Source organism: Strongylocentrotus purpuratus, unplaced genomic scaffold (assembly GCF_000002235.5).
Source record: "Strongylocentrotus purpuratus isolate Spur 01 unplaced genomic scaffold, Spur_5.0 spur5_scaffold_6, whole genome shotgun sequence".
In the NCBI taxonomy this organism is placed as follows: Eukaryota; Metazoa; Echinodermata; class Echinoidea; order Camarodonta; family Strongylocentrotidae; genus Strongylocentrotus; species Strongylocentrotus purpuratus.
The window spans coordinates 2,823,688-2,843,135 of NW_022145612.1; the positions used below are offsets into that span (position 1 = coordinate 2,823,688).

Below are 19,448 nucleotides of genomic sequence, written 5' to 3' on the forward strand. Positions count from 1 at the left end.
TTATTTTGCCCAAAGGGTCTCTCTCGAGATGTATATTTTGCATAGGATTGTGTCTTAACATAATGACTAGAGAAGGAAGCAGGTCGTATCTGATCTGGATATTCAACTTCTTTGATTGATCTTTGGAAAATAAATCATCATAAATCTTACCTGGCTCATCAAAATCCTTCCTGATACTTCAGTAGCATACCCGATAGAGAATTACATTAATAATTGTTTACGACATTCAGTATTTCAATACTTAATGGCGAACTTCCCAGGCCCCTTGTGTTCAATTAATATTGATTGTGTTCAGGGATTGATGAGTGCAGGTTGAATTCAGTTTACAACGCAGACACTCAAACTGATGAAAGACCTTTTAAACAAGTGTCACGCATATTAATTGGATAAATGAGGCAGGGTTGGCGGCCATGGAATGAGACATGTCCTCCCCCCTCCCCGAATGGCAAAACAGTAAGGAGAGGGCAGAACTGAGATAAAAGAAGACGGGAGGGGGGTGAAATTATAAGAAAACACTACCTGCTTTCCCTCATTGCCTCGCATTTAATGATCTACGAAGAAGGAAATGTCCCCCCAACAACAAAAAAAAAAAAAAAAAAAAAAAAAAACTCTCGACTCTATTGGCACTTTGCCACCATAATCTATATATTACTTATTGTATTACGTCAAAATATGACCCAACTCTTTTTACGATGTGGTATTGCAGTCAGCTTCCTGATTTTAACCTTTTGAATTGCGACTTAATTATGAATTTAAAAAAGGTGTGATTGAAATTCCTATTCATTTTAAGGCTTTTTTGAGACTGTTTATAATAATTTATAAAGCAGAGAATATAAGAAGGCCTACATCGTTTATTTAACGCAGGATTTTTTGTTCATGATGAAATTTGTAAGACAAATATTTTTAAGACAAGGTTTAACTCTATGCTCGCTTTAAGAGTAGGTCGATAGTTTGACTAATACGACGCATGACCATGACCATTTTGTCTTGAGTTGTGAATGAAATTGGTTTTCATTCTGAAATGGAGCCAAGGTTGAAACCACTCTTTCCTTCACATATGCAAACACTGCCATGAAATGTATTCCAGGAGTCCTCCCGATGACCCAGCTAAACTCCGAAAGACGCGGAAACAGAATTTTATCCTAGGGAGGAGGTTAATTATTCGTTAACACCCCGACATGTCTTTTCCAATCTTCCCTGTCAAAATCACTTATCGCTCAGTGAATCTACATCCACCTCGAATCCCGGGGATACAAAGGTAAAAAGAGATGTCACAACGATAAGAAGAGCCCAACCCCCCTAAAAAGAGATTGGAAAAATGCAACCGAAAGGGCGAGAAAGATTCAGCACATTTTTGCTCCGAAGGCATCATGAAAGTGTCATGGTATGGTTGAGAGTTCGAATCCCAGCCCGGCACTAACTTCCTTTTTCGAGACATTAGTCCACATTTGTCATTCTCCACCCAGGTTTAAATGAGCACCTGGCAATTACTGCTGTACCAATAACTGTAGGGACCTCAGGAAAAACAGGATTGATGCTGATGAGCCTTCCCTGGGTAAACAAATGATATAATTGTATACGTAAGATGATTGCAATTTTCACAGAAATAGCAAGTCTTATTTGACTCACAAATTCACCATGTTTCTAATCTTACATTTTGTTCTTGTAAATCTAAACATTGCATTGGCAGCTCATGCAATATTTCTGAAATTATCAGATGAAGTATTATCCCCTCGGTAACTTCATGGGTCAATTATAGAACTGATTATACTAATTACATTCATTGATTATCATCGACCTCTACCAATAGTTCTATCTATTTAGACAGGTTTCCTGCAACGATATACATGTACAGAAAATATAAGATTAAATTATCTCATTTAGTTGTTGCACTTTAAAAGAAACATAAAATGGCTTAGTCTTATAGTTCTTTAAATCACTGTCAATAATAATAATCAAATACCAACAAAAAGACGAGGAAAAAAACACACAGCTATAGGATTTTACAATGAACAAACCGAACACAAAATGAAAAATATATATATTGGGCCCCTTCTCCTCAGGTACCATACCCTTATGGCTGCAAAGGCCCGTGTCTTAATGTACCTTTGTACTATACAATCATGTAGAGTTATTAATGTCATTATTAGGTAAAATATTTTGAACTATTCATTGGTAACTGTATCATCTTTCACAACAACAATATTTGACAATGCATTAACAAAACTTATGCACTGACAATATATCATTTCACATCAGCAAAGCGTGGAGAAGAACATAGTCGTGCATTAGAGGTGGTGATACAGAAGGGCTACATGGAACACCGTATAGGGGTAGAGAGAGAGAGAGAGAGAGAGAGAGAGAGAGAGAAAGAGAGAGAGAAGCGGGGGGCGGGGTGGTAAATAACACAGGAATGGGGTGCTTATGGGGATTTCCAGCTTTTATCAATGCTTCATCTACAGGTTGCAGAACTTATAGGTTCAATGTTAATAAGTCGTGATAGGTAATCGTTCCATGAATGTTCGATGTAGACATTACATGTAAGTACAGGTAGGTCTACAAAATAAGCAAATCGTGCATTAATGGTGTTTCTTGATTTTTCTTTTTCATAAATTATGCTAATATATCAAAGCTTTGCATCAAAATGTGGCTACGCATGTGGCTATATTTTTTCTTAAATTTATTCAAAGGCTTTTATCAGCAAATATCCTGAGGCTACCTTGGAAAAGTGCATTATGTGTTTGATTGCGAGATTTGTTATATGTAATTTGAATTTGCTGAACACGCGGAGATAGGCAGTGTAGCCTTGGAATCGAATGTGGAGCATGGTTTTAAAGAGAACGCGACGTGTCACCCGACACCATTAACGTATGAAGCATCACAGCGTTCAGAAAAGAGTGAGCGATTGGCTGGAAAGCAAAAAGTTTTTTGGCGCGAATTCACGGACTGCAGTGAGACCAAAAAAACAAGAGGAAATACCCGTCTGATCGTCTGTACTAATCCAAGATATACAGTTGACTATTTCTAGGTACATGCCTCGTCTACTCTTAATTAGCAGCCAATCGAAGTTGACGGTCGATTGGCGAAGATTTTTATCATCGTTTTGAAATCATTTGGCCATGTTGCGTCTCAGGAGTGCGTATGTGGATTTATGTATCGTTTGATAATGGTCATAAGTTGCGATAACATTCTCAGGAAGGAAAAGAAAGAGGAAAACGCTTGAATGAAAATAAAAGTGTCTGATACATATATCAATTTGTTAGATCGTTGAAGAATCAAGCGCATAGTGAGTATTGCTTCTTTTCTTTTCTGTTTTTCTTTGTTTTGTTTTTCTTTATTTTCCACCATGTCGTGACAATGTAGCTAGCGTTGTATTTAAACAAGGGAAGATATCGCATTGGAGAAAATGGTAAAATTGCGCCCCTGTCCTTTGGAATTGATATTAATTTCTATGCAGTACGTTTATACATTTCAGTCAAGATCAAGCTATATTGACGGATATTATTTTGTTGGTTAGTCTGGAGGCATTTGTAGGCGAAAGTCAACAGAAACTTACAAATCGCATAATATCTTAAAGTTTAGTCTATTTCATATTTCACATCTTTCTTCATTACATTAATCATAAAAAATATACAGTACTTTGTAAATATATTATTTTATTAATGGATAAAAATACATAAAATGATATCAAGCCATGAGAGTGATATAGAGTCGAAATAACATACGGAGATATAAATACAATTGCGTGGTATTTTAACGGAAATTAGAGAAATATATTTGCAGTGACATATGAGAGAATCTAGTAATTTAAAAAGCTAGGCTTGAAGATTGTAGATTTATTTATAAATAAGAGCAGTCTATTGTGTTTGTTAGTTGTCAATAAAATAATAATTTTTAAAGAAGAAAAAAAAAACTTGAGAGAGGCGAAATAAGACGAATGACTAATAACAAAAAGGCAGTATGTATCAAGGGTGTAAAGGGTGTATCTCACTGAGCGGCGAATGCTTACAAACGTTACGATTTTGGATTCGCCAACTTTTCTGACGAATGTTGGCGAAAATCAGGGTTAGCCTCTGCGACATTTAGCTACTTTTAGCGATGTTTAGCGACAATAAGCAACATTTGAGTGAATGTTTGCGAAATAGTTTGCAAAGTTGGCGACTTTTATCCACTGTAAGCAAATGTTAGCGATAGTTTTTTGCAAAGATTAGCAACTATTTGCCAATCTTTTATTTGGGACCTTTTGCCTACTCCTGGTACACAATGGGTCGATTTTATTTAGGAACCATAATGGTAACGTGGTCGCTAGCATTGGCGAATAAAAAAGAACTTCAGTGACACCGTCTTACAACCGTTTGCAAAGGCTTACGACTGTTTTGCAAACACTTACGACTGTTGTGTAAACGCAAACGCTTGCAATAAAATTGTTTGCGGAAAAATAATTCGCATGTTGTTTTGAACATGTTCAAAAGTATACAGTAGGTTTGCGGGTGCACCATGTGTGGGAGAGAGAGAGAGAGAGAGGTTTGAGGAGTCGTGAAAAGGACTCTGACTCGGTAATCTTTCTTGGAGGAGTGTAGTCCTGAAAAGGACTGTTTGTTATCAAAATTTGTTTCCGACAATGAAAACTGTTTGCGAACTTTCGTGCAACCTTTTGCAACCTTTACGAACCCTGGCGAAACCCCAAATTATACGTTCGAAAGCATTCGCCGCTCAGTAAAATACCCCTTTGTTTTAAAGAAACCTGTTTAAATTTGCGTTTAAAGGTACACCTGCAGCGAGCCGGTATTCATTAAATCTGTCGGGAGTTCATTCCATTGTAGTGGTTAGGTGATTTTGGCGAAAGCTGTTTTAACGTGGAAGGTGATAAGAATGAAGAAAACTCCTCCTCCTCCTCCTCCTCCTCCTCCTCCTCCTCCTCCTCCTCCTCCTCCCTTTTTCCCTTCTTCTTTTTTGTAGGCCTTTTGCCCCCCCCAGGGGTGGATCTAGGAGGGGGTTCAGCGGTTTATACACCCCCCCCCCCTTGGGCAGCCAAGTGAAGAAAAAAAAAGAAAAAAGGTGGGAAAGAAGAACAAACAAAAAAAGAGAAGAAGAAAAAAGTTTAAAAAAAGTAAAACGGCGCGATTTTTGAAAAATCCTGGATCCGCCATTGGGGCAAACACCCCCCCCCCCCCTGGCAAAAAGCTACATCCGCCCCTGCCCCTCCCCGCCCACGAAACGCCAGTGGAACGTGGCAGTGCTATCATAAAATGTGCATTTCATTATTATAGAGGTTGGTTATTACGTAATCATCTTTGAAAACATATTCGACTGCTTAATATAAGGGCGGACATATTTTGTTCTTTTCCCGACTTTTTTTTTCATCCCTAATACTTGTGAATGACGTGTCAAGTGTTTATGTCGAGGACGTGTTTACTGTTGTTGTTTGTGTCAACCTTTCTATCATGTGCGTTGTATGGGTCACCTTCCTCAAACTTTGAGAGTATTTGTCATTGGCATAATGTCTTTAAATCAAATCATGGTGCTTGGTAAAGTCACTTCCTGTCTCAAGGCATGATTGCATTTGGGATGTCGCACGGTCACATAAAACTGACTTCAACGAAATTTGATCTCATTGTATACCCTTCTAGAAGACCTCATTAGCACCAATCGATTAATTTCCTCTTCGAGAAATTTTGAAAGAATGTGACTGGGTGATAAGGTTGTTTTTCATTATGTTTTGCACGTCACCATTAGTAATTTCAGAAAAAGTAGACACAATCTCCAACAATGATATTACGAAACTCTCAATGCACAAAGCCTTTCATTTCCGATATTAATTCCAATGTCACTCATGTTTCATTCGTTGTTGGTATATGAATCATTCATTCTCAGTGTTAATGTGCTCTCAAAAGGGGACATCCAGTCCCCCCCCCCCCCCCCCCACTCCGTGAACGGAGGGATACCATGCGTGTTCCCAAACTCTCCGGCTCGTAACAAAAGAAAATGGTCGACCCGTATTGACTTTACACACCGGACTTTTGCTGAAAGGGGGGGGGGGGGTCGCTGGGAACACGCATATGCGTACCCCAAATAACACTGAGTGGGGGGGGGGGGGGGGCGGGCATCCAGTAGACCAACACCCCATGAAACCGACAATGTTGGTCTCATGAACCCTCAGAACGATTGGGATGTCGGCTCCCTGATGGGCTCTCTACTAACTCATGGACCGTTTCGTCGGACTTATTCGGTCTCGTGGTCCGGGGCCTTGTGAACACCATCTTAAGGATGCAATTTCACATTTAGGGGTGAAGTGAAGCTGCCTAATTATTGTGCACGTAACTGTTGAACAGTTTAAACAAACAATTTAGGAAGTTTCAGGCAAGAAGATTGTCGTGCAGTGCGTTGATTTTCCATTTTTGTTATTAGTGTAGTTTTCCCTTTATAGAGTGCTTCTTTGATACACTCTGGAAAAACTCCCAAATTACCTATATAATTTTACGTCGCCTTTACGTAGAATGTATTTGTCGTAAATCGTTATTAAAATTTGGTTTAATCATAATTCCTACATGTAGTATCGGCATAGTGATTGTGGGGCAAGCCATGAAGAAGTTAATTATACCCACAAAGTTAGTCGTACTGGCTTCTGACATTCTTCTTACATAATATGAAGTCCCAGGTATTTATATCGGTATAAATGATATTTGACCCATTTGAAATATAAAAAATAATAAAGTGTAATGCATCATTAGTTTATCGGAGAGAAAATATATCCCAGCTGTCAACTTTAAATATTTCAGAAATATAAAGACATAGGTAGCCCCCAATGGCCTCTGGTCTTCAGCTTTGTTTAAGGTATTCAGAGTGGACTTCAACAAGCTGTCATGATTGTCTTTAAACAGTGAATGAATCTAATGGAGTGGACCGACTGACACTCTCTGAACCGTACAGAATCGGGTCAAGATGAACGCCATTGCGTCTCGGAAACTTGAAAAGCGATACTTCCATAACAGTTGAGTGATGTACCCTAAATATCTTAGTATCTCTTCTTTATATCATTTAGCACCATCATAACATAGTTTGCGTTTGGTAAGCCCCTGACGTGTTGATTTACATTTTGGCACTTTTGTCCTTAAGAAACTGCTCGAAAACGCTTACAGAATTTTCCAGTGATGTCAAAATTCGGAAAGACTATAATCACATAGGCTTACAACGCATCTTTTTTGTTGTTGCTACAACCTTCCGAGTAACCATGTAGGTCCCTGGAGTAACGCATGTCATTTCTTTGTTCTTTTGTAACCGCTACGATTTATATATAATTGTATAATAATCTAGTTTTAATCACTATGCTTTTCATAATTATTACGTACAATTATAAATATTTGGTTTACCAAAACATGGTATTTATTAGTATGATTTCGAGGTATAATGCACTTAACACTTCAGCCAAAGGTTGAGGGTTCGAACCTCAGCCCGGCAATAATGTCCTTTGGCAAGTTATTAATCCTCATGTTGTCACTATCCACCCAGGTGTAAGTTGGTATCCATGGCAATCGACGGGGTATCAATAATTGCAGGAAAAACAGTATTTAAGGTGATGACGCTTCAGTGGGTAAACAAATGTGTTATTATTTTGAAGCGATCTGTTGCCCTAACATCTCTCTCGAATAATCGTGAATATCAAAGAGAGTGGTTGTATAAATGGTATTTCGAAGGACGCCTTTGGATGCTTGTTGACATTCATGAACGAGTGGAGTATTAAAGAATGGAATAGGACCCCATCAACAAATGGCATACTACCAAGTGATTGTGTGGAGCTCGGGAGGATCCATGGATGTAGACGTTTTAAACATCCTTAGCCTATTTTCAAAAGTAAGCTCATATTTGCGAACAGATGGAAGTATCAATATTATAGAATGCTAACCATTGCCGACGAAATATATATGTGTCAGCCATGTTCAGTGTATGCACATTCATCTCTGCCTCCACCCCCTCCCCATCATTTCCCCTTCAAAAAGCTGGCTACGCCAATGAAACCTACATACATTCAAAGGAGGTCATCCTCCTCGCTTTCAATAGTGGTTAGTTTTGCTTCTCAGATGAGCCCTTTTTTGTGAGCTGCAAAGGGCAGTGAACCCACATCCTAGAAAATATTATATTTGCTGTTGGCATTTGACAAGTCTTGCCTGTTATAGATAATATAGTGATGACAGGCTCCTTGTACTAACATATACACGCTGATTATATACTTGCATCATCCTCCGGTAGTTATAGGGTATATTTTATCTCAGTATAACATATTTCAAAGTTTTCAGCCAGTGTATGATTCAACCATGATTATCTGAACTTTCAGGAAACGTTTCCGCTGTCTGATCCTTTAAAACCAATATCACAAAATGAGAATCAATTTACGCTTGCACGAAATTGTGTCAATAAACCAATGAAAGGTTAATATTCAGAGAGGCATCCATTTTTATCTTTAGTGGAGAGATGGTGGAGAATAAATCGAGGATGATTTATCAAATGATTTCGTCAGTCTCTGGAAGCCGCAGACAAACTGTGGATCATTTTCTAGACAGGAGCGTCGAGTTATCTAATTCTACATTGAAGCGGGGGGGGGGGGGGGGGGGGGGGGGAAACGCATGAATCGAAAACACGCACTGGACATTATATATATATTATTATTAATTCCGTAATAATGGGTTAGGGGCAACATCCCTGTCTCCCTGGAATCGACGCCCTTTACTGAAAAATGATTCCAATGTCTTTACTCGAGGTCAATTCATGTGGTATGTGTATTTTATTTATATAACTGCTCTGATCCCTAACACGAATTTAATCAATCTTACAGTAATAAACTACACAATAGATTTCGAGACCAAAACTTTTCCACCGCGTTTTTGTTTTGGGGGACTTTAACTCAGGCATCCAGCGCTTTACTGAATACCAACTATGTAGATTAAAGTCATATTTCGTTACCTATGTTCCACTACTGGTGTCTTAATCTGCCCATTTAGTTAACATGAACATGTAGAATCTCATGAAAAGCCATCACATTCTTAAGAGAAATTTTAAAAAAGAGAAAAATAATGGGCCTATCAGTATTATGTGAGTGTTTCCAATAAATTTGAATCTTGCTTATATTTCAAACACCATCTAACTTCTTTAATACAATGAAATTATTGTGCTAATGTATAAAGTTACTTTATTTCATCTTTTCTAAACGTGTATTGCGCGCATACCTGCAGATTAGCAACAAGAAAAGTTGCTTACAGAGCGAAAGGATGAGCTTGTCACATCTGATATGATGATAAATCTGTGACACGCGTCATATTGGCTGATGCCTTAAAGGCACGTCTTTTCCTCGAGAATACGTAGGGTTGCCAGGTATTTTTGAGAAAATATTGATTCTGGACGAGATGGAAAGCCCAACACGGGCAGTTAAGTCATCATTATATTTTTAAAGATCGGCTTGTTAAATTGATGAACTAAACGATTGATAATTGGTTGTAAGCGATACATTTAATCATCTTATTTTACTTCTAAAAGCTGTGCGCTATATGATATTTGTTGATTGTTATATCTACCTAAACTTGTCCTCACTCCGGGCATTAATGCCCATGAACACTTGTTAAGGGCGTTAACTAATCCAGCCTTCACGAAGTAATTCATATAACATTAATCATATACGGAAGGTGGATGAAAATGTGGCTCTTATGATTTTAAATATTTTACAGGAGATATCTTAATATGTTTTCAAATTAAATAGTTGCCAAAAATAGTTGTTCAGCATTTAGATGGGATACTAAGCAAACCACATTTTCTCAAGTGAAGATACTAGTAGTGACAAAATATGTGTTATGATATTGTTACATTTTCAGTAAAATTACCCCCCCCAAAAAAAAAAAAAAAAACAAACAAACAAACAAACAAACAACAAAACAAACAAACAAAAAAACAAAAAACACACACAAAAAAAAATGATCAAGTCATGCATTTTATTTGATTAACCCTAGATTATTTCAGAAATCGCCTCAAAGTGTGCCAAAATTCAAAATTGGCGAATGTGAATTTTTATATTTTTTTCATTCGCTTGGGGAAGAAAACATTCTAAAGAATATTTTTCCACCCATATTTTAATTTTTAGCGAGTTTTAAAAGTGTCATATACCCCTGCGAACATGGAAAAATCTATATGTTGCTCCAAAAATGATAAAAGAGGCAACTTTACAATAGGTGTTGAGAATTTATGAAGGGAAAAGCAATCAACTTGATACTGCGTGCACTTCTTGCCTATTGGTAACCCAATTAGAAAATACAATGACCAAATTTATGGAAGCTTCATTTTGGGGAAAATGAGCATTAAATTTCACCAAAAAAGGAAAAAAATTGCAATTTTTATATAAAAGTAGCATGTTTATTAGGATTCCAGCCGTCAACTTCTTAACATTTCTCTTTTCTTAAGTTTTGAAGTCTAATCAACTAAAAGAATGGGGTTTAAGCACAAGTTTACTTAATGGTGCATCGAGGGTCCAGTTAAGGGGGGGGGGGGAATTACCAACATAATAATGGATTCAATGCAGTGCGAGGGAGCGGCGAAATCGAGCTGTGGTGAATCACGTAGGCCTTTCGAGTCATATTATTGTATCCTTACTTTATTGCCCCATGCACTCTTCATTTCTTTTCCTTAACTTTCTCACTGTATTCCCCTCTTTTGGTAGTGATCATGAACCCTTTATGCTTTTGGGGATGAACCCACGCATGGTTTTCTATAATGGCATGGGTTACAGAGGATTTGCAATGCACCCATGCCTCCATGCGGGTTACGCCAATCCGTGATTTTGACCGAAAATAGTGGCCGAGCTTCCGGGGGACACGGGGCACGTTCCCCTCTCCCATCAAATGGCGACTAAAGAGAGAGAGAGAGGGGGGCGTAAAAAGAAGATGATACTATCCACCGAGTGAGACTGATGACCCCTTTCCATAATGCCGGTGCCCCCTCAATGTCTTTGGACCTTGCTACGCCAGTGACCAAAAATTATAGTTCATCTATGAAGAAACTGAGGTTGATATTGAAGAAAATGGAAAAAAGGTTGACTTAAAGCAGATGGCCACCAAATGTCATCTCTAAGCTCTTTATCGTATCGCGACAAAGAGAGAAAAGAAGTGGGACTACTTGACACGTATGCCTTCCACTTTCCTCCAGGGAGGATGCGGAAATCGGCCGATTATGCTAAAAGTTCGCCGAAATCTTCAAGTTAAAGGAGAATACATCAAAATCACCAGAATGTTATAAGTGTGTTTCAGAGTAACATTCCTTTGGAAATAAATGCTGCTGAGAAGGACATACATTTACCATGTATGTCATGAACATTTCTAAATTCAAATCACTAAATCGACAACCCAACATTGTGTAGTGGCCGATCCGGGGGGGGGGGGGGAGCATGATTGCACCGACCCAGGCAAATCACAATCTGGCATACATCAACTACACAATATATCTGAAAAAAACTGATGTGCTCACTACTCTCGACAGATCCCTTGATGCACCTGAAAATGTGATGCTTTTTGTCTTTCTTTTTCACAGAAAATATTATTTGTTATTACCTCACCCATCCAGGCCAGAAAATCTCGGATCAGCCACTGATAGCATAATGTCACTATCATTAGGCCCATAATTGTGGTTACCATTAATTTTACTTCGGTAGACCGACATCAAATCTTTTGGGTTTTTTAATAATTTTGTTTGTTTTTCCTTCCTCTGAGTTCTTTATTTATTTATCAAATAAAAAACATTTCGGTAAATTCGGTTATATAAATCGACAATTATAGAATCATGCAAATATGAAGAGAGTGCGTAACGGCTATAATTACGTTGTTCACCTTTTACTTACTAGTGCATAAATAGATGAACTTCGTCATCAACCACGGGAAATTTCCCTTTAGCAATAACGTTCGTCCTTTTCCCAGCCACGTAAACAAGTTCATCGGATGAGAAATAAGATAAGATTGAAGTCCTTGTCGTCATCATTTAGTCGTTATATTTCAAACCTCCCCGGATCGAATCTGCATGATCTGTGTTAATGTCCCCATGATTATACTGCATCCCATCAAAAGGGGATACGAAACTGTAACTGTTCGAAGAAATTGAAAGATTAAACATTTTTTATTTCAGATTATAATCAGCCTTATGGGAGTACATGGCTCCTCTATAGGAGTGTGTTAAGGGATGGAAAACGTCGTCACATTACCAAAAATAACCATTGAAATAACACACGAATGTCATATAGCTCTTGATTGTTCTTCCTATCATTACCGATGAGAAAACGATATTTGTAATGCTTCTCATGTATGGTTGTCAAAATGAAATGATATCATAAGAGTTAACTAAAGCAGGATAACGGGCATGATTTATTTTTTAAGCAGTGTGCGTCCCCGGGCTAACACTCTGCCACTGGTACAGAGGTTTGTGTTATTCCATATTAAAATGTACGAAAATAACAGATCATAATCCACGTTTTGATAAATTTTGAACGATGTATTACTTGTGAACATTGTCGAAATTGTTGCCATTTGCCCACCCAAGTATAATGAAAGTAAAACTATACTCTGTTCGACAATATTAAAGGGAAATAGCCTATTGGTCCATTTTGTCATTTTCTTCGATACATGTTCCATAAGAGGACGAAGTGTATTCTTCCGTATTGTGTTGTTTCCAATTGTATCAGTCATACACACACAAAAAAAAAAAATCAAAAAAAAAATAAAGAAATGTTAGACTCTATTCTGTAAGACAGTGACATTAAAGGTCCCACTTGCAGGAAAGAAATGAAAAGGTTATATTCCAACGGCATTTGAAAGATAAAAAATAAATTTAGAACCACCCACAAAACATTAGGGCTTTAAAATGTCTTTTTGCGGGAAAATAGTGTCCGTCAGTTGTCGAATCGAATTTAGCGAGCGCGCTCGTATAATTAAATAGTTTGATTTTCAGACCCTTGTGCCGAATGGTCATACGTTTTGTACTGCGCAAAGATTTAATCAGTTTAATTTTGGCCATTACAAGAAGTGGGTTATTGATGTAGACATGTGCTCATGTACCCTTTGCAGCTCATTTTATGTATGTTATTACCAAAGAAAAAAAAGAAATCGGTTAGTCACTGAATAGTGTCTGACAGTGAAGTCTAGAAAGTAAACGGGTTTCTTTGCATAATTTGAATACTAGGACATACTGCTAATGTTTTAATTTCACAGATAGGAAATACGTGATATATTCATAATTCATAGTCCTACAGATTTTGATGTTGACTGCAAAAGGAATACACTACCTTTAAAGTTTTCCGTCCATAAATCAACATTCGTTTGAAACCACTTTTGAAACCAAACATTTCTTAATCCCACTAACAAGACCATTGTTTATATCAAAGGCATATACCAATATCGGTTGTGTCATTCCAATTTCAATCTGCGAGAGAAATGGTATCATTTTGTCACGTCCTGTAGATATTCAAGTAGGTTTGTGGTTCATAACTACGGACTTTATCTGCTTTAAAATGATTTATGGAAGCCACTGGTGATCTTTACACGCCCCGTTGAATTTTGAAGGAAGTTTGTTGAAAACAACCATCCATGAAATTGAACCCCGGAGTAGACTGGTGTTTCTTGAGTCAATTTTTCTGTGAATACATAAAGAGAGAGAGAGAGAGAGAGAGAGAGGCTGGAAGGAGACGAGAAATCTTTCTATCAATATCAAATTATCCTTTATGGATCATAATTATATCAAAAATATAGAGTGCTATTTTTAAATTTTGTATCAATGGGTACTTCTATCTCTCTCTTCATCGTGCATATTTTCCCAATTCGAATATATCAACATTTAGGAATCATGAATTCATAATTCATAGACGCCATCATATTTTTCTTATTAACAGCCAAAAGTTCTGACAGCAGAATATCGTTTCCTTCTCAACTTTTGAACCTTTAATTTGACGATTCGTCTGAGAAAATAACCTACACAGTTTGTGATAAACATATTTCCCCAACTTTTCATTTCGCTCTTCCTTCATCACCTACTTCATGATTCATCTGCCACAGACAATGTTCTCAATTACCTCTAAAACAATGATTAATTTTGATCAGAAAATATCTGTATTCAGGAACACGGGGGATTAGGCGAGGGATGTGGTCAGACGATAATCGCCCACGGCCCCTGTATGCTACATGATTTGAGATATAACAGCAAAGGTTTCACACGAATTATTTTTGATGATGTTATACTCACAGAACTCACAGAGCATGAAATTTGTCCTGTGTTGGAATACCTGTAGACGATTCTAGGTGTCCCAGTGGTGTGTTTTGTTTTAAAATTGCACTCTTTTGCGGAAACCACGAGCGAGACAATGAAAATAAAATAAATCTGCGGTCGGTTTTATAAGGTTAAATGTATTTTCAAGAAGATATTTATATGTTACTCTTGTGACTTTGAGGCAAGCGAAAGGTCCTTGTCTGAAGTGTACCCCAGACCTGGTGCAGGGCCATGCAGTGCAGTCGAGATTGAAAGTGACACGCTGCAATGTGGAATGGAGATGTTCAAATCGACTGGATTATGTGACAGTGCCGTCAACATCTACTTCTGTTCTGCGTAATTTTTCTGAATAGTGAGCATTCCGATTTCGTTTAATATGGAGTAGATATAAATGATCATTATCGAAAAGTACAAGTACTTAATTTGATATATAATGTTTTGTAATGTTATCCGAAGGAAGACTTTCAGAGCCCGCCCCCCCCCCCCCTCCTCCCCCGAAAAAAAATGTAAGCGATGCCTATATCATTTATAAATGTCTACATAAATGATGTGTCATTATCTTCATTATTAACATGACTGTTTGACTTAACTCTCATTTCTATTCAGATAAACGATAATGGACACCATGATAACGAGAAGATGGAAGATGTGTTGGCTTCATCAAACTGTGTTCGTCTCTATCACGTGCCTTCTGACTGCAGGTGAGAATTACATTATTCATCATCTCCTGCTTTAACACGATTAATCTGTTGAAGTGGCTTCGACCCATTTACGGGGGCAGGGGGGGGGGGCACATTTATTTCATCGTAATAATATACCGTTAGTTTTCAATATTATTAGGAAGCATGCACTCTCGCCGCTTCTCGCCGATCCTAGATTCATGTCACCATGCTGTCCGAGCTCTAATTATTTCTAGGTTGGATTATTGCAATAGTCTTTATACTTGTGTATGTGCTAAAGATAGAAGGAACCTTGAAACTGTCCAGAATCGTGCCGCTAAATTAATTTTTGGCATTGGGTCAAGAACTCATACTTCACCCTTACTTAAGGAGCTCAACTGGTTACCTCTCCACCGACGCATTCTGTTTGTATGCTTTCAAAATACTCAATCATTAGGCACCTGAATATCTTAATGACACCCTCCAAATATACACAAACTCGTAATCTTCGTTCAGCAACCGACACATGTAAATTTATCATTCCCAAATCTAGACTCTCAGCAGCTGAAAAACGTTTTGCAGTAGCTGCATCAAAGAATTGGAACAGCATCCCTCTTTCCATAAGGGAAATTACTTGTCTTGCCACCTTGAAAAGATCCCTCAAAAATCACCTTTTCACCCAATGATCTATGCGATATAGTTCCTGTACTGTACATCTTTGTCCTCTTTTCATATATTTGTATTTGTAAGCGCTATGGTACTTATTGTTTTTAGCGCTCCTAAATATTCGATATTATTATTATTATTATTACACAGTAAAAACGCTGCTTAAAAAAGTGATGTTCACTTACAGTTGTACACTATCTTAAACAACAGTTGAACAAATTGTAAACAATGTTGCTCGAAACGAAAGTAATTTTGTTAAACATTCGCTGTTTAAAATTTAATGACTGCTTTATTTACTATACGAGAGCTTTTAGACAGTGTTGTTTACATATGACGTCATGTGTCACGTGCCAGTAAAGTGCGCGTTGGCTAAAAGATTTGTTTCAAATCATGGCCAACCAAGCTGTAGACGTGTCGTGGATGAGTGGAAACGTCGCCGGACTGTCGATCACAAGGTCCACGGTTCGAGTCCCGCCGCGGAACTAATGTCCTATGGCAGCCTAGCATAGCCGGGTAATGTTGGAGCGCCTTGAGGACCTTGCAAGGTCGATACGTGCGCTATATAAGAATCCAATATTATTATTATTATTTAACAACAGCTCCTTTTTAAACAACTTTCTTTAAACAACCCAGTTGGTGTAAACAACCCCCACTGAACAACAGCTCCTTTTTAAACAACTTTCTTTAAACAACCCAGTTGGTGTAAACAACCCCCACTGAACAACAGCTCCGTTTTAAACAACCGTCTTTAAACAACACCAGTTGTTTAAATTGTGATTTTAAACAAGTTGTTCAAAATGTTGATCAACTAAGTGTTTAAACTTTAAACAACTCGAGTTGCTTAACATTTTAAACAACTCTTAGATCAGGTCACCCGTTAATCAACAGTTGTTTAAACTTTTAAACAACATGTTCACTAAATTTTTAACTGTGTATTATTATTATAAAAAAATAAAAAGAAGAAGAAAAAACAAAAAACATGCACACAAACGCACAAATACATTGTCTGTCCCTCCCTCAATAGTATGATCCTGGAAATGCTTCGTGAATAATAAGGATATCATAATATGTACATGTATATCACGTCGTTTTGTATCCCATATTACATATCAACATATAAGTACATGACACAAAATTAAACCTTGCCAACCACTCTACTTCCCACCCCCACCTCTTAACTTGAGATGCATTTGAAGAAGATTCAATCCCGTTGGGAAGATGCTTTTTGGCCCTTGAACTATCATCTGCCATCGGCTTACAATCTTCATACAGGATATTCCTTTTGACACTGTTATTCTGGGAAAAGACTTTGTCAACATGTCTGTCATATCTCAAGGATCAAATCTTTATCCCTTCCATTTTAGAGTAGATCCGTGCACAAGCGTAGCAACCAGGTAGAGACCTTTTAGAGTAGCCTATATACAATCGTAAATTAAGAAGGAAAAGGGGGAGTTTCCATCGATGTATAAAGGAGACTATTTGAAAAAGAAAGTGCATGTGATATCTCAACAATGATATCACGAAATCGGAAAGAAATAACAATAAAACAGAAATATGGCTCTTCAAATTATGTCCGTATAGGACCCTTCGGAAGAAGAGCGAAATTTTGTAAATAACATGCAATGAGCTATATACTTACATCGATAATGTGCATTTTTTGAACTCTTGACAACTAAATTTAACATTTTGATATTGTTATGGAAATATGGAACGAACAAGAACGTAAACAGATGCTTATAGCATTTTGGGGCACTTTGCGAGGGAGCGTTTGGGAGGGGCATTTTGATGAATCGTATTGTAAAAATCGCCCCCAAATTGGAGAATGCTATCATTCACCCCCCCCCCTCCCCCGCCCCACACACACAGACACACACTTTTGAAAATGTTTCCCTGTCTTTCGCATGTTGAAACCCTTGTGAATAAGTAAGTGTCGTGGCCTAGTGGACATGTCGTCGGACTGTGGATCACAATGGTTCGTGGTTCAAGTCCCTAATCTTCTTTAGCAAGACATTGATCAACATTTTCCACTGTCCACCCAGGTATTAAATTGGTACAGGTATGGAGAAATTCCTACGAATAGGTTCTAGATCCTATATGCCAACTTCAGAATCTCACTTCGTACATTATGTTAGCAAAGTATGTCAAAATTACTTCAAAGCTTGAATATCTTGAAACATCCGAACCTTTGAGGATTCATGAAACACGCTATATAATAGAATAATGTGTATAACCTGTTTCAGAGGAAACTAAATGATGAACACTAGAAGAGGAATTTGGTTGAAAATAAAACTATAACAATCGTAAAGTTTTAAAACAAACTCCATTCCTACCATTATGGGTGAGCACGTACAACTACTTTTTTCTTCTTTTACATGATTCTATCTTGGAAATGGTCTGTTATTTTATGCCAGAGTTATTCAAACAGTCTTGATGCGCCGTGTAGGTGGATAAGAGAAACGGGGATAGAGTTGGGTAATGTGGAGTCCAGATATAGGAAGAGTACATTTGGAGAAATAAAAGCTCGATGAATGGGGTGTTTGGGGCTCGAAAAATCATAAAGTAGGACCACCATACCTGAACTCTTGCAAGCCCAATTTGTAGGGTATTTAGACGCATGCTGCTTCCAATTGACACAGGTTAATCGTGTTTGCCAGGTGCGAAGATCAAATCACATCCTCTAGTCTTCTCATCCAGCATTTGCTGGTAACCTCAAAATTAATGGCGCCAAGTGTAGAATTAAGAACGAATACAAATAGTTACTTTCGAAAGTTGACATGACTATGATATGGTCTTATGATTACTATGAAATTGTACAACTTATCTTTTTCTTTGTAGGGGAAATTAATTTAGAGGGAGCATGGAATGAAAGCACTGTATATAAAACAGATAGTTGTCAGTAGATTGTAGACAGTAATCTTTAATGACTGGATGCAAAGTTATCACTAACTGTAGAGTCTGGAGAAGGGATGCTATTGCTTATCAAGAAAGCTCCTGTTTTTATCAATGTAACCTTTATAATAAGACTGAAATATGGAATTTAAGGATGTCTATTATCAATGGGACGGTATACGCGCCTTTCGATACTGCCTGAATCATCGATTTCTACTGCATATGAAAAAGATGGGAAACACACGGAATACACAAGTATTTGAAGAAAAAAGTATAAACTGGCAAGCAAAAGAATAAATTGTTAAAAGGAAAAATATGTCATTCGATTAATAAAGGGGCGAATTCAAAGATAATGCCTTACAGATTTTTGAAATATAAAAAATAGAATGCAAACTCTACAAATCACGTCAAGGGAAGGATTTTTCCTGTCCCTTTAGACTACACGATGATGGTTTTGACATGTCATCTATCTAGAGGATCATCCCCTTTGTGACCTGATGTGACGCCCTCTGTTAGCTCCTGGATCGAACCCTCTTCACATATCAATCATAAATCACACCCAAAAGGACAAAAATCTTCATCCCAGGGACATTTTCAGACCAGCAGGGAATTCCAGCTTGATTTCAATAGTCAATTTATCATTTATCTTTAAATGGTGATTGGTTGACTGATAAATAGTATTACGCCCCCGATGAAGTGTGTGAATGAGAGCAGTGGGAGAGAATCAACAATAGTAATTTTCACAAAAATAAGAATGATAAGGAGAAGGAAAAATCAAACGAAGAGGATATCGGTCGATTTTTGTTTGTATAGTATACTACAGATTGTTTACATAGACGTAAATGGCGAAGGCTGAGGGGGTGAAGTCTCACCCCACCCACCCCCGGCCCCGACATCCTCTTGGAGGTTAAAACACATTGCTTTTAAATCTGTTACCCGTTATACATTTCA

General features: G+C 37.7%; 1 protein-coding gene across 2 annotated transcripts in view; it reads left to right on the top strand.

The window, feature by feature from the left end:
• Nucleotides 1-19,448, top strand: part of LOC100889062 — a 63,109-nt gene that overhangs the window by 2,377 nt on the left and 41,284 nt on the right. The window contains exons 1-2 of one of the 2 annotated variants that reach the window (XM_030973395.1): nt 2,864-3,286; nt 14,890-14,984. In XM_030973395.1, coding sequence (XP_030829255.1) covers nt 14,900-14,984 — 85 coding nt within the window. In that variant the 5' untranslated portion in view covers nt 2,864-3,286; nt 14,890-14,899. Of the gene's footprint in view, nt 1-2,863; nt 3,287-14,889; nt 14,985-19,448 lie in introns of those variants that run through there. The other variant, XM_030973396.1, reaches the window with a different exon arrangement.